Genomic DNA, 24,259 nt, shown 5'->3' on the forward strand with positions numbered 1-24,259 from the left:
GTCGACTCACAGCATAGCTCACTCGACCAATCTTTCTATGAGTTTTGAATTTTCAGGGCAATAGACTGCTGGACCAGCAGTCGACTGATGCCAGTCGACTCAACTTCAACCTCACTCGACTGAATTTTCTGTGAGCTTGGAAATAAAAAGGGCAGTCGACTGATGCCAGTCGACTGCTATCAGTCGACTGATGGACCATCAGTCGACTGATGCGCCAAATTCCTTATAAACAGCAGCGGCAGCGGCGACTGCAACCCTAGGGTTTCAGCCACCGCCGCCGTCGCCTCTCCTGTTTGAGCCTTCCTCCGGCCATAACAAGTCATTCCAAGCTTCTCTAGGTCTAACCCTAGCTTCCTAATACCATTTCCACTCCTCTCTTGCAAGTCTAGGGTTTGCTTTGATCTCTTTTCTCCATGGAGCCAAGAAGGTATAAATTTTTGCTAATCTTGTTCATTCAAAATTTATGTTCCATCATTTCAAGGACTAACTTGGCTATTTTATTGTTCTTGTCTTTACATTTCATTGTCATTGCATTTGTCATGCATTTGTCCTGCATTTGCATTGTTACATATAGAGGTCTTAGGACTAAACATTGTGCTTATAAGCGTGTTAGGCATGGGGAGGGGTCTTCCTGACAGGTCTCTCCACCACCTCGTCCTGAGCATGTAGTTCAACGTTTTTACTAGGCTGAGGCAGAACGACTCTATGCAACCACTGATTTTAAATTCATGGACTGTTGTTATCTAAACACTGCCTACTTTTTCCAAAAGACCCCACAACTCTTGGAAATCATCTCATTCTATCAATTAGGCATTTTAATGAACTGCATGCATCATGTAAATATAGAGTTATGTAAAGAATTCTACATCAACCTTCATCCCGTTGGAGGGGATGAAAGGCGTTATGAGTCCACTGTAGGGGGAACTGTCATTGAGTTCAACCCCGATATCCTTCGATCCTTCCTCCAATGTCGTCCATTAGAAAATCCTTTTGTTTGTTTTCCAAATCATCATGGTATCATTTCAGGAACATTTTCTCATATTTCAGTTGATACCATGCATAGATACTATTTTGGTACTCCTAGACCCCCACTGAAAAACATATTTGAACATGATAGGATGTCTGCGATCCATTATATATGGTATCACATAGTCCTAGATTGTATCTTGCCTATTGTCACTCGGGGGCGATCATTGATCTGCATTCCACATCTCATCATGATGTACGCCCTCGAGCATCGTCTCGACATTGATGTAGCATTGCATATCTTTTGTTCTATCATTTATTATTATGGTCCAACCCAAGGCAAGTTTTACATGCCTTTCTGCCACATTCTGACTGCCTTCTTTGCTTCTAGAGGTATAGATGTCAATAGGGGCCCAATACGTAAACTGTCCAAGACCTATGATAGTTTAGGGTCTTGTCATCTAAAGCTAGCAAAGATTGAGTATCATGATGGGGCCATGATTTGGGCACGAGACATGCCACAGGCACCTGCTGCTGCTGCTCCTGCACCTGAGGAGGATGCACCTGTTGCTGCTGCTGAGGAGGATGCACCTGCTGCTGCTGCCGCTGTTCCTGATCCTGCACCAGGTGCATTTGATGAGCGGTTCACACATTTGGAGGGCGCAATCCAGGGCATTGGGCAGTGCCTTGAGGAGTTTTATGGAGAGTTCCAGACGTTCAGACAGGACTGGGCAGCAGACGGGGTCAGATACTTATGATTTGTTACGGAGTCTGCACCTGTCCCAGGCTCCTCCTCCTCCACCTCCTCCTGCTGACGAAGAATAGATTATTAGAAATATAGTTGATGTCAAGACTGGGATCACTGTATCATTTATTGTATCTTGAAATCATTCCTATCTATGTTTGCTTGTATTTTGAATTTGTCTGCTTGACTTGAAGTTATTGTATGACTTTGGATGCTTGTATGATGATTATTCTTTTTGTTTATTTTCATTGTCTTCTTGAATGCTTCCTATGTTTACTCTTTTGCATGTTATTTATGATTAAGTGTGTGTGGTGTTTAAGGGGGAGTAGGTGATGAAATTATTTAAGGAGGAGCTTGAGTTTCAAATGTTAAGGGGGAGTATGTGATGAATGTGTGTGTGAAGGGAGAGCATGGTGTTTAGGGGATTTGTGTTTGAGACCTAAAATTCTACATTCCACACACATTTTATAAACCCTTAAGAAACTCATAATGTTGTCCCTATAATAAAATTCACATCTATTGGACATAGTGATACAAAGTTGGAGTATTTTTAAGTTTTTCAAACATTTTTGAACTTTGTATCAAACTCATATTTTAATGGGTCAAAATTTTTCAAAACTATTTTTCCCTAGTAGTATTAATCATAAGTAATGTACGTATGAAGTTTCATGAATTTTTGTAAACGTACAATTACTTATGCATTATTTAAACTCAGCCCTGAAAACTGAAAATCAGTGTTATCAGTCGACTAATTCAGAGCTCAGTCGATTGGCCAGTCGACTAACATCTGACTAGTTGACTGATACTCCTGTTTCAATCTCAATTTTGGTGAGTTTGAATAATTTCCCCTCCAAAAATATTGTTGGTACAATAATATAGGGGGAGGACTATTTAAGGGGGAGTTTTTCCAATCATTGACAAATGATTAGATTATACCTTTTTGATTTTTGTCAAAAAAAGGGGGAGAAATGAGAGATGGTTAAGTTAGGAGAAGGATGATGGTTTAAGTTCATATTATTGTCATATATTCATGCTTATCATGCTTATCATGCTTATCATACTTATTGTCATGTGATTCATGCTTATCATGCTTATTTCATATGGTTATCATGCTTTATAGCTTATGCTCAAGATAATCATGTTTTATGCTTTACATGTTTAAAGACCTAACTTAAATAAGGTTTTTGCCAAACATCAAAAAGGGGGAGATTGTTGGTGCAATCTTGCCCCAAGCATATTGGGTTTCAATGTTTGGCTAAAACATGTTTAAAGTTAGACAAGGATCTAACATGTGTGGTTTGATCTAACATGTGTGATTTAAGCATGAGTCTTGGCAAGGAAAAGTCAAGCAAGTCTTGGCAAGGAGAAGTCCAAGCATGGGTCTTGGCAAGGAAAAGTCCAAGCATGGGTCTTGGCAAAGAGAAGTCCAAGCATGGGTCTTGGCAAAGGACTTAGCATGATGAAGCCGATGGAAGCATCTCAAGCTAGTGCAAGGATGGGGAGCTGAAGGCTCAGGAGCATCCAGGTGAGGCACGAGGCTGGTGGAGGTGCTTGAAGGTCGAGGTCAAGGCTAAGAGAAGCTGAAATGAGATTTTTCAGCTTGAGCAGTCGACTGTCCCTGCCAGCAGTCGACTGATGATATAATCAGTCACACACAGAAAATTCAGTCGAGCCAGAAGAAGAAGGCAGTCGATTGGGCAGTCAACTGATGGATGAGTAGTCGACTGGTGCCAGTCGACTGGTCTTGGAGGAGTCAAATGATATTCAAAAAACCATAAAAATAAGAAAAATTACAGAAACTTACAGATCTGTAAATTTTTATATCTCATATAAAAATTACAAACTAAAACATGTATAAGCTTCGCACATGGCTTTGATACCACTGTTGGACTTTTCGGACCGTAAAAATAGCTTTTTGCGTTGTAGAAACCCCGGAAGTCTGGCCACGGATCCGTGTGAAGACAAAAAAAATTCTTATACATGTTTCTAGCTACTCTTACATCTACATGTTAAGAGAGTTACCCTTGAAGCGATGCCCTTCGCATATCCCGCTCGTCCTTATGGTTGCCGGATCTCTAGGGTGTCAAGTGCACACCCCTCTATGTGTATCCACACGGACAAGGATGGAGAAGCAAAACTCTTGAGTGTGCTAGCACCCCTTTTAGAGTTTCACCAAGGTAGGGAGAGGGAGAGGAGAAGAGAACCACCAAGGAAGAGGAGGATATTGTCTCGGTTTCGTCGAGATTCGACTCTTGCTCACTTCAATAAGTCTGTCCCGTACTAACCAACTCAACAATGCCCTTGCAAGTCTACTTCTAGTGTGGTATTCACTTTGGAAAATGAAGTCATTATTTGGATGAGTGTCAAGCAAACTTATATTGTAAATTCAATCATGGAGGCTGAGTATGTAACAACTTGCGAAATGACTAAGGAGACAATTTGACTATGTGAATTCTTGAGGGATCTGGAAGTCATTCCAGACATGCATGAACCTATTAAACTCAATTGTGATAATAATGGAGTGGTGGCCAATGCCAATGAACAAATGAAGCATTGAAAAAGAAAATACATACAGCAAAAATTCCATTTGATAAAAGACATTGTCAATAGAGGAGATGTTTATTAAAAAGATCCTTCAACAAACAATATAGTTGATCAATTTACTAAGACATCATTGACCTGGAGTTTTGAGCAATATTTTGAAGGGATGGGATTTAAAAACATGTCACATTTGCTTTATGGACAAGTGGAAAATTCCATTGACTCTGATACTATTTAGTCACATCTTGAAGGGATGGAGCTTAAATTTAGTATCAGAGCCAAATTATAAAACACACTTTGGTTCTAATAAATCTTGCTTTGATACTCTAGTCCTATATATGTAAACAAATTATATAAAGCTCTTTCATTTTAATAATCTCATTATTAACAATTTGAATCAGATCATTTTTATTTAGAATGTAATGAACCACTAATTTTAAATTAAAGATCACGATTTTAATGTAAAATTACAGATTAATTTAGATTATTGTATTTTAAATATTATCCTCTTATATATAACGCTTATATTCAATATTTAAAATAACATAATAATAATAATCTAGATATTTTTGATATTCAATAAAGTATCTATAATATGCATGTAAAAAAATATTATAAGTTTTTTTTCAAAGCCCATCATCGTGCAATTATTATGTGCAGTTTAGTTTGATAGTGAATCGGCCCAGAAACTTGCAATTGGCACGCCCAAATTGTTCAGCGCCGCATGATCCCAAGCGCGCCGATTGGCATCTAAAATCTCTCTATTTCACTTTGATGTCTCATCATTATCATTTACATATTTCTCTCCCGATAATTTAATTTATCAACGTCACTAACTTGACATTCTGTCTGAATTTGGTAGATCATTAGCTTCAAAATCACTGCAGATATCGGTATCAGCTCAGAGGACGCAGCAGCTTGTGTTGTAAGCGAGCCTGCAGCTACCACACCTTCCACAAAAGCTTACTTCTCTTCTAATCAAAACCTCGACCCCCCACCTCCCAGTTGGTGACTTAATAAAATGGTCAGGTCACCATATAAATATCTTTCTCCTCACCTATCCCGACCACCTACATCCTCTCCGATTAAATATACACTTCCCATATGAACTTCGAGTCTGGCACCGGACTCGTCATGCACAGCCATGAAGAGGTAATTGTTTCTTTCATCTAGACATAATATATACACAATAATGGCTCAATTAGTATGCGTTTAATTTGTCCATTCAATAACGATGTTGAGCAGAGCAAGGCACAGAGGAACGGCGGCAACTCAAAAGTTTGCCGGATTTGCGGTGACGAGATCGCACCGAGAGACAACGACCAAGTGTTCGTCGCTTGCCACAACTGCGGCTTCCCGGTTTGCCAGCCTTGCTACGAGTATGAGCGACGAGAGGGAAACCAGACCTGCCCACAATGCAACACCCGTTACAAACGCCACAGAGGCACGTGTTATCCATATTGGATTGTTTCAATTGACACCTAATGTTAATTTGTTACGTTGAGCGAATTAACGAAGGAATCGAAGCAGGTTGTCCGAGGGTCGAAGGAGATGAAGACGAAGGCGTAGATATGGATGATTTTGATGAGGAGTTCCAAGTCAAGAGTCCTAACAAGTCCTCTGATCACAACCAATTACGCTTTGATGTTATCTCGGTAAAATAACATAACACAAGCTGTATATGTATCATTTGAGATCTTCACTTCTCTAAGGCAAAAATTCGGCTGTGACCAGGAGAATGGAGAAGAACGTGGCCAAGCATGGAGACCCAATGAACGGAACTTGACGTCCTTCGCAGGCAGTGGTAAGTATATATAACAGCCACTGAGGCCCGAGGTATATACAATACATACTTCACCGTTTGGTTTATTTTTCTAATAAGCTCGCGCGCATGATTCTCAGTTGCCGGTAAGGATTTGGACGTGGAGAGCAACCTGGATTGGAAGGATAGGGTGGAGAAATGGAAGGAAAGGCAAGATAAGAAAGGGCTGAGCAACAAAGATGAAGACCTAGGCCGGGATGATCAAGACAACAACTATGAAGATGAGATGCTGTATGTCGTCGAGTGGCGTATGGATATATAATCTGATCTTGAAATGAATTATTTTCACCATAATGTAACGATTAATCATTGACTACAGCATGGCGGAAGCTCGACAGCCACTCTGGAGGAAAGTGCCAATCCCGTCGAGCAAGATTAACCCCTATCGCATCGTGATCCTCCTCCGCCTCCTCATCCTAGTCTTCTTCTTTCGGTTTCGTATCATGACGCCTGCGAACGACGCATACGCCTTGTGGCTGACATCGGTGATCTGCGAGATTTGGTTTGCTCTCTCTTGGATCCTCGACCAGTTCCCCAAGTGGTTTCCCATCACCCGTGAGACCTACCTTGACCGGCTTTCCCTGCGCTTTGAGCGCGAGGGGGAGCCAAACCGGCTAGCCTCGGTCGACTTCTTCGTAAGCACAGTGGATCCGCTGAAAGAGCCTCCGATAATCACCGCCAACACCGTCCTCTCGATTCTCGCCGTTGACTACCCGGTGGATAAGGTCAGCTGCTACGTGTCCGACGATGGTGCCGCCATGCTGACCTTTGACGCCATGTCGGAGACGGCGGAGTTCTCCAGGAGGTGGGTGCCCTTCTGCAAGAAGTACAGCATCGAGCCTAGGGCACCTGAGTTCTATTTTTCACAGAAGATCGATTACTTGAAAGACAAAGTAGAGCCCAGCTTTGTTAAGGAGAGAAGGGCAATGAAGGTATGGCATTGTTGCTTGCTTCATTAAATTACATGTCCTTTAATTGACTCGAAATCGTACCAGAGAGAATACGAAGAGTTCAAGGTGAGGATCAATGCGCTGGTGGCCAAAGCACAAAAGAAACCAGAAGAAGGATGGGTGATGCAGGACGGCACACCTTGGCCCGGCAACAATACCAGAGACCATCCCGGCATGATCCAGGTTTTGTTTAATTATTTATTTATACAAATGCAAGATGAACTAGAATATGATGTTGATGTATATGTTCCTCAACGTTCTATGCTAACCATCTCTAGTTTGATGATATATAATACAGGTATACTTGGGGAGTGCAGGCGCACTTGACGTAGAGGGCAAGGAGCTACCTCGTCTCGTGTATGTCTCACGAGAGAAGCGACCGGGCTACCAACACCATAAAAAAGCCGGAGCCATGAACGCACTGGTGTGAAGCAAGAATCTATTATTTGACAAACTAATTCTCTTCTCAGTATGACTAACTCGGTTTATCATCATCATGCCTAATATAATCTGTATGCTTTGTTGTCATAGGTTCGGGTTTCGGCAGTGCTTACGAATGCACCATTTATTTTGAATCTAGATTGTGATCACTACCTCAACAATAGCAAGGCTGTGAGGGAGGCAATGTGCTTCCTCATGGATCCTCAACTAGGGAAGAAGCTCTGCTATGTCCAGTTTCCTCAAAGATTCGATGGTATCGATCGTCACGATCGATATGCGAACCGTAACGTGGTCTTTTTCGATGTAAGAGACTGTAATTTTACATCTACAACTAGATTGACATATTGAACCAAGAAAACTATTAAGTGAAAAAAAAAAAAAAATGGTATCTCTGTTGTAGATCAACATGAAAGGGTTAGATGGCATCCAAGGACCGGTGTACGTCGGCACCGGTTGCGTCTTTAACCGGCCGGCTTTGTACGGTTATGATCCCCCAAAGTCAGAGAAGCGGCTAAAGATGACGTGTGACTGCTGGCCTTCATGGTGTTTCTGCTGCTGCTGCTGTGGCTCGAGAAAATCCAAAGCTAAGAAAGGAGGAGAGAAGGGGGGATTCTTAGGGCTTTACAGAAAGAAAGGCAAGAACAATAAGGTGGTAGTGAACAAGAAAGGCTACGGTAAGCGAGGATTTGAGCTAGAGGACATTGAGGAAGGTTTGGAAGGATATGACGAGTTGGAGAAGTCGTCACTCATGTCGCAGAAGAACTTCGAGAAACGATTTGGACAGTCTCCGGTGTTTATTGCATCAACCCTCATGGAGGAAGGAGGCTTGCCGGTGGGAACTAACTCTGTTGGCCTCATCAAGGAGGCCATCCATGTTATCAGCTGTGGCTATGAAGAAAAAACTGAGTGGGGGAAGGAGGTAAAATGGATATATATGTTGCTAATGATCAAAATAATAATAATAAAACTAATCATGGTTAATTCCATTGATGCAGATTGGATGGATATATGGTTCAGTGACGGAAGACATCTTGACTGGCTTCAAGATGCATTGCAGAGGTTGGAAGTCAGTGTATTGCACTCCCAGTCGAGCAGCATTCAAAGGCTCTGCTCCTATAAATCTCTCTGATAGGTTGCATCAGGTGCTACGTTGGGCATTGGGTTCGGTGGAGATCTTCTTGAGCCGACACTGTCCATTATGGTACGGCTACGGTGGCAATTTGAAATGGTTGGAAAGATTTGCCTACACCAACACCATCGTCTACCCCTTCACATCGATCCCCCTCCTAGCTTATTGCATAATTCCGGCCATCTGCCTGCTCACTGGGAAGTTCATTATCCCCACTGTAAGTTCTTGACTTGTCATGCACGGAGTAGAAGATTCAATTAACCTCCTGATCTCGTCTTTAAGTATTTAATTAAGCGTATTGTTGATCAAGAGCAGATTGACAACATAGCCAGTATATGGTTTCTGGCCCTTTTCTTATCCATCATTGCCACCGGAATCCTGGAACTCCGATGGAGTGGAGTTAGCATCCAAGACTGGTGGCGCAACGAGCAATTTTGGGTCATCGGCGGCGTCTCTGCCCACCTCTTCGCCGTCTTCCAAGGCCTCCTCAAGGTGCTCGGCGGGGTGGACACCAACTTCACTGTCACTGCCAAGGCTGCCGACGACGCCGAGTTTGGGGAGCTCTACCTCTTCAAGTGGACCACCCTTCTCATTCCCCCGACCACATTGATCATTCTGAACATGGTTGGAGTTGTTGCCGGGGTGTCTGATGCTATCAACAATGGCTACGGTTCATGGGGTCCTTTGTTTGGGAAGCTCTTCTTTTCCTTCTGGGTTATTGTTCATCTTTATCCCTTCTTAAAGGGGTTGATGGGGAGGCAGAATAGGACTCCAACCATTGTGGTGTTGTGGTCCATTCTACTTGCTTCCATCTTCTCACTGATTTGGGTGAGGATTGACCCTTTCCTGCCCAAGCAGCGAGGGCCAGTGCTGAAGCAGTGTGGAGTGGAGTGTTAAAAAAACAGATTGTCCGTCTTGATAAGTTTGTTTAATTTCATCTAGTAATATTGGTTGTGAAATATATTTGCATAACAGTTTAACAACAGAGCATGATTTCAAAGGTCGATTTTTTTTTTCAGTTATGATAATTTGATATGAAAATACTATGTAGGGAAGTCACCTTCTCAAATAAAGTTTTATTATTTGTACAACAAAGATATGATATATACTAATGTATTGGTCATGCATAGACCATTAAATTGGCGGGTTAAGAGAATAATGGACGGACATCCTAGGTAATGAGCGTTCAAAATCTTACCTAAACACATTGCACGTTGAACTATCCATCAGGATCCAGCCATGCTTTCTGATTTACCTCGATTGTTGATGGAAAGATTTTATGGGACTAGACTGATTATTTTTAAGATTAATTCGATCATAAAAATTGAACACTGAATAATAATAATATAATAATAATAATAATAATAATAATAATAATAATAATAGAAGAGTGAGAGAAACAACGAAGAACAACATATTAGAGTGTACCCGCATTGATATTTTAGCAGGCATCTTCGAAGAAAGAGCGAGTAAAAAAATGTCAAACTTGCAAGAGAGAAGATGAGAAACGATAGAGAGTTGCTAGACCTCTTCCTGGAGTTATTAGTGGAGTTTCTTGAGGGAGTTTAATCATAACAAGAGAATATCTAACATAAAGGAATAAAGCCTTATAGGAAAGGATTCGTCACAATTAGACTAAGAAGACTCCTCGAGATCCAGTAGCTCTTCCTTCAACTCATCTAGTAGTATAAGTTTTATAAATATTGTAACACTATAAAAATAATCATAAATAGCGATGGATTTAACGACCGAATCTATCTCGGTCATTAATTAACGATTGATATTGTAATTCAGTTGCTAAATAACAATCAAATATTGGTCCCTATTTTAGCGATCGATCTAGATACGATCACAAAATAGCGACCGTACTTATATTTGATCGCTAATTTAGCGATCGAATTTATATTCAATCGCTAATTTAGCCACCGAATTTATATTCGATCGCTAACTTGGATTCGGGCAACATGAATCAGGGTTAGGATTTATTAAGTTGAAAATTTAACGATCCAACCATGATTCGACCGCTAGAAGTAACGACCAAACGATGATTCGGTCGTTAAAAGTAACGACCGAACCATGATTCAGTCGCTAAACATTCCCTAAAACTGGATCGCCCAATTTCTTCTTTCTTCTCCCAAACCCTAAAAATTTCCCAATCTCCGATCTCCTCTTCGGCATGATATTTTTGATGGGATTTCTCTCCGGCATCACGGGGTGGCAGTGGCGGTAAGCTTCTTACTTTGCTTTTTTTTTTGTCGGTGGCACGTGGTGGGGGTGCTAGCGGGCTAGTGCCGTGATCGGAGTGGGAGCATGGTCGGGGTGGTGCCCCGACGGTAGTGTTGGCGTGGTCGGGGTGGTGGCATAGCCGAACCCACGGTTGACCGAGGGGTGGTGGCGTGAGATGGTGGTGTGGCCGATCCCATGGCTGGTGGCATAGCTAGTCCCCCGTGGGGCTAGTAGCACAGCTGGTGGCGTGGCCAGTCCCCTTGCGGCTACGAGGCTGCCTGGGGGCTTGGGTATAGGGAATTCTATGCGACAAATAATAAAATTTACAGCGGAAATAAGATCCTAATGAGCGATCCATACAAAAGAACACTCATACGAAGTTCAATTTATCTATCTAATAGATCTATACCTTTGAAGTGTGCACTTCGCTTATCCCGCTAGCTCTTGTTCTTGGTTCGGCGGATCTCTTGCACGTTTAAGCGTTTGTGCCTCTATGCGTATCCACACGAACACGATCTCAAACTTCGGAGAAGAATCGCCTTTGTGATGCTAGCCACACAAGGAGATTCAGCCAAAACAATGAGGAAGAAGAAAAGAGATGTTTGGCCAAGAAGGAGAAGAGAGCTCAAAATGTCTTGTGCACCTTTAAAAAAATACAAGAAAATTTTTTTATATTCATCTCATGAATATGAAGGATTTTTGTCTCTTTAGCTTCCTCACATTAAAGTCAATTAAAACTCAAATAGAACACATATTTCTCATATTGACTCTTCATCTTCTCTTCATCGAATAAAGAGAAAAACCCTTAGTCTTCCTCTATTATTAATTCATTAAATATTTTAATGAATCAATATCTCATTCAAATTTAGTTGAGTCTAATCTAAATGAGTCTAACTCAAATTAGACTCAATCCCATAATCCAATTGGACTCACTTGAGTCTAACTTAATTAATCCAATTCGGATTATATTTTAGTCAAACTAAAATCAATCAATCTCCGAAACATCGTGTCCTTTGTGCGTGATCTAATAGGTTCTCATAATGTTGGCAATATGTCTAAACCGCTTTAGATACATAAGCAGTGAGTGACATTTAGCAATGTATTATTACTACCTAAGTGACAAGAAAGTCGAGATCCGACCTAACCTTTCTGTGACTACTATAATATATGATAATATCTTTCTATCCTCGCTATCTAGATTGATCAATGAAGCATAGACTGTGTCATTCTCGATATCAATCTTTGTGTTTCTTGATCCCCGAATAGATGCACTCAAGCAAATGAGCTCAATATCTCATATTGACTCATTTGAGCATAACCATGCATTTAGTAATCCTACTCGATCAAGGGGCCCACAGATATCACTCCCGTTATATGGGAGGGATATATCTCACCTACATCACTCACATCCCTCTGCATAATTCGTTGTATACCCAATGATCGCCTTTATAGTCCATCTTATTATGGGTGATGTTTGACAATACCAAAGTACACAACTCCTTATGTAGGAAATTGTAGTAACTTCAAGTCTAAGGATTATTTATACCAATAGTTACATAAGAAGAAAGTTTATAACACTCATAGAATGATCCATGAAATTTTCTCATGGTGGGGTCAATTCAGTATATATTCTCTAATATATATACTCATGTGTCAATGTGATATCACCATGACTTGTAAGATCAATGAGATCAAGTTATCAATTGACCTACATACTAGTCTTAATGTATTAATATTGTCTTTGAATATTAATATTTGACTAAGAATAGTTAAGAGTAGTATTTTCTACATCATCTCACTATCAATTCAACTAATTGATATGAAATTAGCATAGATATTTTGTCCACCTAAACTTTGCCTTTATTAATAATAGAATATGGGACAATCATCACATAATTGACTCTAGGGTTAGTACTAACATTAGATACTGGGTGTGCCTCACACATATGTAATGACATGCAGGTGCTAAAGAATAGTAGATGACTAGTCAAGAGAGATATAAATTTACGCATTGGAAATGAGGCAAAAGTTATGGATCATAAACAAACGCTTCTTGGGAGGCAACCCAAGGGTTTTTTCTTTCTTATGTTCATTCATTTTCTTTTTTTACATAGCTTTTTTGTTTATTTCAACAAGTTGTTAATAAGTTTTCCTATTTTTGCAGGAGATTTTCAAGTTTCAAGCCAAATAAAGTTGGGTCGTGCCTATCAGGCACGACCGTGCCTCCTAACAAGAAGGCAACAACTCGAGGTCGTGTCTAATGGATACGGCCGTGCCTAACAACCGATCAATAAGTCATGCAGACCGTGCCTACCAAGCACGGTCGTGCCTCCTAACAGATCGATGACTTGTGCAGCCCGTGCCTATCAGGCACGGCCGTGTCTCTCCGCCTGAATAACAACTTGTACAGGTCGTGCCTACAAGGCACGACCGTGTGGATTCCATTGAAGGGTGACTTGCCTAGCTCGTGCCCACAAGGCATGGGCGTGCCTACAAGACACAGGCATGCCTTTTTCACCGAATAAAGCCTTGTGCAGGCCGTGCCTCCTAACCTTATAAAGGGCACACGACCGTGTGCCCCCAATCCTCCAAGAGCTCTTCATCTTCCCCACTCCATCTTCCTTCCAAACTCTTCCAAAACCCTTCCTTTTCACTTCCTTCACTTCCTCACCACTTCTTCTTCCTCTCACCACCTAGATCTTGTAACGCCTGAAAATTCTTAAAAATGATTTTAGAAATATTCTATGATTTTTTTGAAATTTTAGAATATTTTTATGAAAATTTTGGATTAGCGGAAGTAGCAAAAATAAATAGAAAGAAAAATATCCAGGGCGGGAATCGAACTCACAACCTATAAGAATATGCAATTCTTAAGATATTTCCAATGACCAAAGGGCCCAGCAATTTTATTTCAATAAAGAAGGAACCGAATTTTTCTTATAGGCGAGATTAGGTCTAGGAATCACTTAATATAAATAAGAGGCTTAAGAGAGGATTTTGATTATCTTCGAAAACTCTTTCCTCACCTCTCGCCCAGAATGCCGTCGCCCCTCTTTTCTCCTCTCTCTCGGCGCCCCAAACCCGAAGAACAAGGATTCCGTCCCCTAGGATCACAAGGAAGGCTTCCGGAGAACTTCTTCTACAAGGACGCTCCTCTCCGCAAGAAGAACGCGTAGACATAGGGAGATCGCAGAGAACTTCTTCTCTGAGACTCTAACGGAAGAATTGTATGGAAATTAGCGCAAGAGGTAAGTACCTCTCACCTGTAGTATAAGTAGCTCCGTTCGTATGCATAAATTTATAGTTTTAGTTATTCAAAACTTTATGTATGTATGTGGAGATTAGTTTCTCTTACAGAATGTTTATGAAAATAATTTACCTTGCCTCAGTAATTATGGACTCGAGTTCGTCCATGGGTGGGCTCCTAGATCGCCCCTAGGCCCTAGATCGCCTAGTATATGCAAGGTTAAAGAGAAAATAATTATTAAAGAAAGTATTTTACTTTTTATATGGCATGTGCTTGGACTCCAGTTCGTCTATGGGTGGGCTCCTAGATCGCCCCTAGGTCCTAGATCGCCCCTAGGTCCTAGATCGCCTAGTAGTACCCTAATGGGTTCAAGATTAGCTACCTCGGATCTATTTAGGGATGCGCGCACAGTTAACACAATGCCAGGCCCACAACAGGATGATTACTATTTTCACTTACTATATGTATAAGTTTTCAAAAGTTCATTACTAACTTGAAGTGAAATTAGTCTTTAAGATCATGTTTAATTCAGTTATGATTTTAGTCTATGTGCTTGTTATGATGCGTATGCCATGATATTTATCTAGCTTATATGTTTAGTAGCAATAAATGACAAGCATGAAGATATTTCCTTTCATATTTTTTTCAAAGCATGATTTTAAAATATGTATCGTTTTGTGAGTAAGATGGTACTTGCTAAGCTTTATGCTTATAGTTTTATTTTCCTTGTACTGCAGATAAGGGCAAAGAAAAATTCGAGTAGCGGAGGCGGCAGAGACGATACAAAGTGTGTGATGTCATGGAACTTAGAATAAAGAGCCTTGGAAACTTGCATCATTAAGAATGCTAAAGACTAGTCTTTATGAGTTATTTATTTTCCGCACTTTCAAATGTTAATAACTATAGTAGTTCTATGCATTATTTGATAATTGGTAAATTACAATAGCATGCTAAGTAGTAGTAAAAGGTAAGGTTGGAAGTTACGGAACCATTTTGATGCCAATAGGTTATTTAAGATAAATTCAGATGCTAGCATTATTTAGTTTTAATGCCAAGTTGATACCATGTTTAGGTTTCTAAATCCATATTTAGAAATTGCTAAAGTATGTTTAATTGCCATGCTCTTAGATTGTAATTATGGTTTGGTCATTGTTACTAGGATGGTTAGACTTTATATTACCCATTGGGAGCATGTGTTTACTCAACTATCACATAGCAAGAAAATTTAAATTAATAGTAGATTTTAGCAAGTAAGTAACAGATTGCCTTGGGGTAAGAAGGGCGGTCGTTACAGATCTACTCAAAAAAGCCCAGATCTACTTCGTTTTACTTTTTATTCTCAGATCTAACAACATGAGTAATATAATGAAGAGATTTCGCAGATCTGGAGGATCCGGTGATTGGTGAAGGAGATGAGCCGGAAAGGTGGAAAGGAAAAGAGCCGCCAAAAGAAAGAGCTTCAACGAAAGGGAAGAACATAACTAAGGATAAAGGAAAAAGGAAGGCCTCCGAAGAAGGTTCCAATAACATTCACGACATCATTTTTCAGAACGATGACCAAAAGACCAAGTATAACTGTCTTGTTTCAAGAAAAATAGTTTGCTCTCGATATATTGATAGTTTTACCATGTATACATTAGGAATTAAGGATGACCTTGAATGGATGTTGGATAACCTAGGTTGGATTGACTTTATGAACTGTAGGCATCCAACGTACCTAAGAATCACATTATAATTCCTTAGTTTCCTAAAGGTCTACTTTACTACTGATGAAAACTACAAGGAAAAAATCAATTTTAGATTATTTAACGAGGAATACAAGTGGACCCTAGATGATTTCAATAATTATTTTAGATTTTCAAATAATATGACTAGGGAATTGGATAAGAAGTTTAGCAGTAGCTGATTTTGGAGAATGATTACCGATTCTGAAGAACCTCCTACGACCCATCTAAGTCTAAAGCCTCTTGAGTTTATGGATGGAAGAGAGAAGATGTTCATGCAGAAAGTGTCATAACAATAAATTTTTATTGTGTGATAAATTTCAAAAACATCTTTATAAATTTAATTTTACTCCCAATTATTATAATTAGACTTGTCATGGTAAACCGTTCATATCTAATTAGAATTATGAATAAAATATACAACACTCAGTAGGGGGATCATAGTTATTATGATCAATTTAATCCATATCAGAGGATGATAACTGATGCAGTGGGTCAGAATTTTATTGCTGAACCGAGTGGTCCAAGTTCTAGTTTTTCTCCAATGGTTGAACAAATGTTTACTACTTATGCATTATCGTTGGAGGAGGCATAAGTACCAAGAGTTGGTGAAAATTTGAATAATGAATCATATCTCCAATTTCAAGAATTATTGAGTACTACAGATGAACCATTGTGGATTGGTTGTAACAATCACACTAAACTATCTTTTACAGTAAGACTGTTGAATGTCGAAACATGACATAATATGTCTGAAAATTATTTTAATACTTTTGTTCAAATTATTGGAGAGACATTATCGCGTGATCACATAATGTCCAATGATTATTACAATATGAAAAAACTTGTTAAGGATTTAGATCTTTCAGTGGAAAAAATTGATGTTTGTAGAGCTGATTGTATGTTATATTGGAGTGATAATGAAAATATAGAAGTTTATAAATTCTGTAATCAAGCTACATACAAGACTACCAGAAGAAGTCAACAGCGACGTAAAATATACACTCAGTTGTTTTAGTGCCTTTAACTCCTAGGTTACAAATATTTTATGTATTAAAAGTCACTACTCAACACATGACTTGGCATGCAACTCATGAAACAGAAGAGGAACTAATGTGTCATCCATCAGATGGACAACAGTGAAAAATTTTTGATAGAATATATCCTAAATTTGCGAAGGAGATTGGAAGATTCAGTTAGATCTTTGTGCTGATGAATTTGCTCCATTTGATAAGTCAGGAAGAAATTATTCTTGTTGGCCGTTCTAACTCCGTATAATCTTCCACCTGACATGTGCATGAAAACACCCACAGAGGATTCACCGCTCTTTGTAAAAAAGAGACGTATACCCTGTGGTCGCTTGTTAGGATTGTTACTGGAAGTCTTTGGCCAAAGCAACACATGTCAAGAGTATGACACTCTTGGACACATGTATAAGTAACTTGAATCCACATGACAAGAAAGGAGCTTGGGCTAGGTGTGACGTAGTCAGCCTAGTGGGGACTGACACATATAGACTATGTCCTGAACCAAGCGGGTATAAGATGGTGAAAGGAATGAGGCATGTTCATTAAAGCTGCTGAAAGGTTTAGAAATCATTCTGAAATCAATCATTGATTTTTTGATCAATTGAGGATCATGATGTACTACTAGGTGTCACTCATGATCGTTCCGTAATTAATGGTTAATTATGGACGATTAACATAATCAGGAATCTATTGGGTCACATGCACTAGAAGTTTTCTGAAGGACTTTAAATGAGTTTGAGAATTTGATTCTCAGATAGAGAATGTTAGTTTGGTTGGACCAAACAACAAGCAAAATTGATTTGGTTTAAATCAGAGAAGACTTGGTTTTTGAACCGAGTAATTCGATGTTGAACCAAATTGAACCAACTTGGTTTGGTTTATAATGAAAATTATTTTGGAAAATTAAAAGGGATGAGAAGATTTGTCTTATGAAGATGAATCAAACAATACTAATTTGGATCAAAGCGAAGATCGTTTGGTCATTGAACCAAGCAAACCAAAAGCGAACCGGTCTGCTACAGTAGGCCAGGTCCGGTTCAGCCCAGACCCAGTTCAACCCTAACCGGTTCAACCATAAAAACCTGGTTCTCCTTTTCTCCCGACCCGACCCAACCCACACCCGTGATTTCTGGCATGCCAGTTCTTCTTCTCGTGCGACGCTCGCGTCCGACGGAATGGACGAACGAATTCACCATGGTTCTGGCTCCAGCGCCGCCTTCCTTGCACTTGTGTGCCTACGGTGTTTTCCATTCTTCGAAAACTATTCTGGTCCCTTTTACTTATTTCTTTATTGTCCGAAATTTGATTCCCGGCGATAGAACAAAAGCCCCGGAAATGATCGCGATGTGTGTTATTGCGTGTTTTCAATATTAGGATTTCTCTCGCATCAGCCTTATTGCTCATCGACTAGTACCGAAGACTGTGACGTGACTTGAGGCTTTGGAAGTCATCCTAAAGATCACTTCCGTGGACCACCAGTAGAGGCAGGACTCCGACGAGGACCATGCGATTGAGGCCCTTCTCGTTTAGCGTCATACGATAGGTAAGCGTAGAATAATTTATTATTCTGTAAAAAAAATTTTAAATTCCTACCATGTCTTGTATTTTTTATTTCGAGACTATGCATGTGTGTGTTGTAATAATTATTATTAATTTGTTACATCCCGGGAGACGGTTGTCCAAAAAATTTCGGCAACATCTCCCCCTGTAACAATCCAACTTTCCTGAATACATAAAATTGTAGGGCCTACATGGCCACTCAACAATATATTACATGTGTTTATAGCACTAAACAACCTGAACAAAGGCCCACCCGGCCATAACTACTCCAACACATGCACGTAACATAATATATTACCACAACCGCATCACCACAACTACAACATATATAAACCATAAAACATCGCAACAAAACAACGATAAATTCTACGAAAACATAAACGACACAATGGACTCATATCAATATCCATGTCCATACATACGAAACATAAACGCTAGATCCAAATTCGTACAACACGAATGTAAGCATCAAAACCACTATCCAATGTAATCCAATAAAACATATGAAATAAGGCAAATACACCTGCTGTGAGATGAGGGGGTAGACTGGCAAAGCTATATGCTCCAAGCAACGTCCTTACCTGTTACCTGGGGAGAAAACAAAGAGACCCTCCAGGGTCTGGGTAGTGAGTATACAATACTCAGTGGGTATAATCAACAAAGTGCACAACAAAGTAATATATATATAATGGAACAGCAGAATAGTATACAAAATCAATAAACTATGTATAATAGCTAGTATCATGCCATACGATCACAGTCATATATCAGCAAGTGTAATAGCTACAGCCATGTAACAACAAGTGCAATGATTATGAATGCAGAAAATTACTACCAACAATGTATGCACATATGCAATGCATGGTCACTGTCTGCACTCGCCACCCCAGACACTCACCCAGTACAGTGAACTGAGGCGCACGACAGGAAAACCGCACTCGCTCCAATAACAAACCACTACCACACAAGTGGGGAGCGGGCGGGATCAGGAGGGTTATATAGCCAGTCCTGGTTGCACCCAACTTAGCGCAACAATTGCTCTCACTCTTATGCCACTATCACACAGTGACAAGTGGAGCCAACAACAATAATGATGAACAACATATCTGCTACTATCATGTATGTATCATGATGCTCAGTGCAACAGTTAAGCCTATATCTAATCAAGCATAGTCATCATATCATACAATGGTATCATACAACAAGTAAGGTACTAATCACAGTAAGGTATCAACGATATAGATCAACATCAAGAATACGTAATAAGGTATCATGTCAGGATCATACAACTGAGATAGCAAGATTATTAACAATGTAATTAACAATAGAAATAATTAAGCACTTACGAACAATCCTGTATTGACCAAGCACAAGAGTACCCACCTGATGTACGCACGTCGATAAAGAACCCCTTGTGTGTAACAGGATCAACCGTCAATGTCCTGAAATTATAATAACAATTACCCACTAAATACCAGCATGTATTTTAAATACTACAACAAAATCAAGCCCTAATCAAAACTAGGGTTAACCTTAGCCGGATCAAATCGAATCAGATCCATCAATAGATCCAACCAACTTGATCAACCGGGTCCAACCAACTCCATTTAACCCGACTAACCTAACCCAACCAATTGATTTGGTTAAGCTTAAATCCATACTTAACCTTAATTAAATCTTGATTTCCAACAAATAATTCTCATCCTTAACAGCACACAACTATACTTGAACTCAACCCTGATCGAGAAAATCCATAAAAACAGATCTTATCAACAGGATCTCACATTAACTTGATCCAACGGAAATTCATCCAACCCTGAAATCCAACTGAGTATAATTAGACTCTAATTATTCCTAACCGGATCTAAACCAACCTAATCAATTAATATGACTTAATCAGTTAACCAATTAGTTCACTAATCCTCAATCCAACAACATAAAAAAATAATAATAAATGAATAAAACCCTAACATCATTAACTTATCAACCTTGATCAAATAAAATAGACCCACTAACCAAAATAGGACAGTAACCAATTCTTAAACCAATCCCACTGATTGATCTAGGGAACCCAATAACACTCAACGACAAGCTCTTTTGACTCAACTACAAACCACAATTACAATCCAAACCCAACGTTACGCGTGATCCCAATCGAACAGGATGAATCAAAATAGATCAGCACCAAGTTCAATAATAGAGCCCTCACCTTAGATCTGAAGCCCTAGAAGCTTGCTTAACGTCAGTCAGAACTCCGATCCAGTACTGCCTCACACCGCCGATTGATCCCCAATCGATCTGCAAATGCCCTTCAATTCAAAATCTGTAGTAACCCAACCAAAACAACCAGGATTCAACCCCTTACTGACTAACAATAGCCGCGTGGCGTTGAGGTCGAGTGGCGCCCTAAAGAAGGAGTCGCAAAGGCGCTAGCGGCGGCGGCAGCGAGTAGTGATCTAGGGTTTCTCAGCGTCTTGCAAAAAAACTAGGGTTTTCCTCCGCCTTATAACTTCCCTCGCGAGAGCACCGCCGGCAAATGTGAGATTGTGCAGTGGCGGCGGCGGAACAGAGACTAAAAGCAGCGCTCGTGGCGGCGGCGACGAGCAACAACTAAGGTTTTCTTCTCCGTCCTTGTAGAGGCTAGGGTTCCCTCTTCTCCTAAATCAGCTCTCTCGCATCGCCAGCGCTGAAAACCACGGAGGTCTCGCGATAAAGTCGTGCTCCACGTTCAGCACGGGCGCGGTTAAGGGAAGAGTCGTAGCCCCTGTTCCTGCCAGATTCCCAACGGGTTCGGGTTTGAAACCTGGACCCATTAACCCTATCCTAATTGGGCTTCAATTTGGCTAGTTATTTGGCTTTAGGATTGGCCCATTTACCTTAAATGTGTATATTTTACATAATTATTGTTATTTTATTTCCACTGCGCACGTTTGTATAACGTATAAATACGCACATTGCACTAGGATGATCTCAATAGTATGAGAGCCTGATTGTTCAAGACATACACTTAAAATAGTTTTGCGTGTTATGATTAATCATAAGTTTAATTAAGAAAATTTTATGATTTAATTTAGAATTTCTATAGAAATTTCTTAATTTGTTAGGAAATTTAGATTAGAAAAATTATTTCCTAATTAAATTAGACTTCTAATTAAAGAATATTATTTTCTAGAATAAAATATACAATTAGATGTGGAAAATTATTTCCTAACCTAATTAAAGAATTTTAATTTATGAAATTAAATTTTTAAATATATTTTATTAAATAAAATTTATAATAACTATGGCTGAAACTAAGTCATAATTAGTTGCATTAATGTTATGTCATATCATATGCTATGTTTAATTACATTAATTATGCCATGTCATTTATTGTCATGTCATGTAGATAAATTAGTTGTTTTCATGAAAAGAGGATGAGACCTAAAAACCCTTATAAAATTATTAGAGCTAACATCTTTCATTAATATGACAAGAACTAGAGTTTACTTCCTCGTTTGGGTTCTTGGATTCTCTCCAAGCCTGGCTTGAAAGTAAATATGTTCGAACCATCGAGATATGATCTCACGATTAACGAGCTGGCTTTAACTTGAAGCATTGATTTGTTGGACTCTCTCCAAGGTCAATGTGGATAGAGGTGAAGTTGGGTGTTATGCATATGATGTATACGTGTTAATGTGTTAACAACCCGATGTTTATGTGAATATTCAATTAATTGATAGCATAATGTGATAGTTATGTATACGTGATACATAATTGGTATAAAATACTTACCACTGTAGCTAAGAATGACTTGTTGGACTCTCTCCAAGGTTATTCTTATCTATAGTGGATATCAACCCATTTGGAGAAAACCTACGATCTCCTGAATTAGAGTAAGGGCTCTTGAATTTGCAAAATAAATGGGACCCACACATGTATGTAAATTATTTACAGATACATTGTAAAACTCATCTCTCATATATTCTCAATTGTTTTTCTAGGTTAATCGATTAAGAATGACTTCTTTGAATTTGTGTACAATTTTGGATACTAATAAGTTAACTGACCCTAACTTCCTGGACTGGTATAAAAATTTAAGAATTGTTCTCAAATCTGAAAAACTTACCTATGTCCTCGATGATCTTCCCCTAAACCTCTAGTAGATGATGCAACTAATGACTAAAAGTTGATTTATCAAAAACACCTGGCCGATTCTGACTTGGCTAGTTGCATCATGCTAGCCTCTATGTCACCTGACCTGCAGAAACAACATGAGCATATGGATGCTTATACTATTATATATCACCTTCATGAGTTATTTGATGAGCAGGCGAGATCCAAAAGGTTCAAGGTCTCTAAGCTCCTCTTTCGCTCACGAATGCAGGAAGGTACAACTGCAGCACAACATGTGCTAAAGATGTATGGGTACATAGAGAGGCTAGGATCACTTGATTTTATGATGGACCATGAGTTAAGGATCGACTTAATTCTACACAGTTTGTCTGAAAGCTATTCATATTTCATAATGAACTATCGAATAAATCGTATTGAGTCCACAATACCAGAGCTGATCAATATGCTCAAATCTATTGAGCTGACTGCCAAGAAAGAGAAGAAAGATGTGATGCTTGTTGATTCTTCTAAGGAAGGTTCTAAGAGGAAGGCAAAACGACAAGCTAAAGAGAAGAAGAAGAAGAAGGCTAAGGTTACTGAATCTGCTTCAAAAGGACCATGCCATCACTGTTGCAAAATGGGTCATTAGAGAAGAAACTGCAAGGCTTATCTTGAGTCCGTAAGGGAAAAAAGGCATCCGATGCCCCACCCGCTTCATGTATTTTCGTAATCGAATGCCATACTATTTCTTTATACATATGAGTATTGGATACTAGGTGTGACTCACATATATATAATGATATACTGGGGCTAAAGAATAGTAGAAGACTCGTTAAAGGAGATTCAAGCTTACAAGTTGGTAATGGAGCAAAGGTTATAGCTGTGGTCATCGGGACGTATTTATTGAATCTTCCTAGTGGATTTATTTTAGAGTTGAAAAAATGTTATTATGTTCCTGATTTAATAAAGAATATTGTTTCTATTTCTTGTTTAAATAGAAATAGTTTTTATTTGACTTTTAATAACAATTATTGTTACATAACTTTGAATGGATTTCTTTATGGAACTAGAACGCTATGTAATGATATCTACGTGTTAGATAATTCCAACGAGGTATTCAACATCGAAACAAGCAACAAGCGTGCTCGAAAGGATGATCCGTTAACCTCCTATTCGTAGCATTGTCGTCTATGTCATATAAGCAAGAAACACATGTTTGAACTCCAAAAGGTTGGTAATTTAGAATCATTTGAATTAGATTCATTTGATACATGTGAATCATGCTTAAAAGGTAAGATGACTAAGCTATCCTTTACTAGAAAGGGAGAACCAATGGGAGAGTTACTTGGCCTTGTACTATGTATGCGGTCCAATGTCAACTCAAGCATTAGGAGTTTACAACTACTTATTACCTTTATCGATGACCATTCACGATATGGATACATACATTTGATGAAATATAAATCTGAGACTTTTGAAAATGTCAAAGAATTCAGAAATAAAGTAAAGAAATAACTTCACAAAAGTATTAAGATACTTCGATCTGATCAAAGTGGTGAATACTTAAGAGTTTTAGGATTACCTAAGGGACAATGGGATATTGTCTCAATGGACTCCGTCATATACACCTCAACACAATGACATATCTGAAAGGCGAAATCGAACCTTGTTAGACATGGTAAGGTCAATGATAAACCATGCAAATTTTCCTAAATCTTTTTGGGGTTACGCATTCGAGACTGCTATTTACTTGTTAAATAGAGTCCCGATCAAGGTTGTCTCTAC

The 24,259-nt window shown here is 39.3% G+C and overlaps 2 protein-coding genes across 2 annotated transcripts; both read left to right on the plus strand.

The window, feature by feature from the left end:
* The first annotated feature begins 5,342 nt into the window (after nt 1-5,342).
* On the plus strand, nt 5,343-9,501 carry LOC141832395 (cellulose synthase A catalytic subunit 7 [UDP-forming]). The gene is made up of 12 exons (XM_074719899.1): nt 5,343-5,404; nt 5,498-5,696; nt 5,783-5,907; nt 5,987-6,056; nt 6,155-6,305; nt 6,394-7,006; nt 7,070-7,207; nt 7,323-7,448; nt 7,556-7,768; nt 7,866-8,384; nt 8,461-8,811; nt 8,910-9,501. Exons 1-12 carry the CDS (start codon nt 5,357-5,359, stop codon nt 9,489-9,491), a joined length of 3,135 nt encoding a protein of 1,044 aa, XP_074576000.1. The 5' UTR covers nt 5,343-5,356; the 3' UTR covers nt 9,492-9,501.
* Nucleotides 9,502-22,607: 13,106 nt separating this feature from the next.
* On the plus strand, nt 22,608-23,123 carry LOC141832650 (uncharacterized). The gene has a single exon (XM_074720113.1). The coding sequence runs from the start codon at nt 22,608-22,610 to the stop codon at nt 23,121-23,123; it is 516 nt and encodes a 171-aa protein (XP_074576214.1).
* The last annotated feature ends 1,136 nt before the right edge of the window (nt 23,124-24,259 follow it).

This window comes from Curcuma longa, chromosome 7 (assembly GCF_044706935.1).
Source record: "Curcuma longa cultivar G26 ecotype Majalengka, Jawa Barat chromosome 7, ITB_CL_G26_1.1, whole genome shotgun sequence".
Classification (NCBI taxonomy): Eukaryota; Viridiplantae; Streptophyta; class Magnoliopsida; order Zingiberales; family Zingiberaceae; genus Curcuma; species Curcuma longa.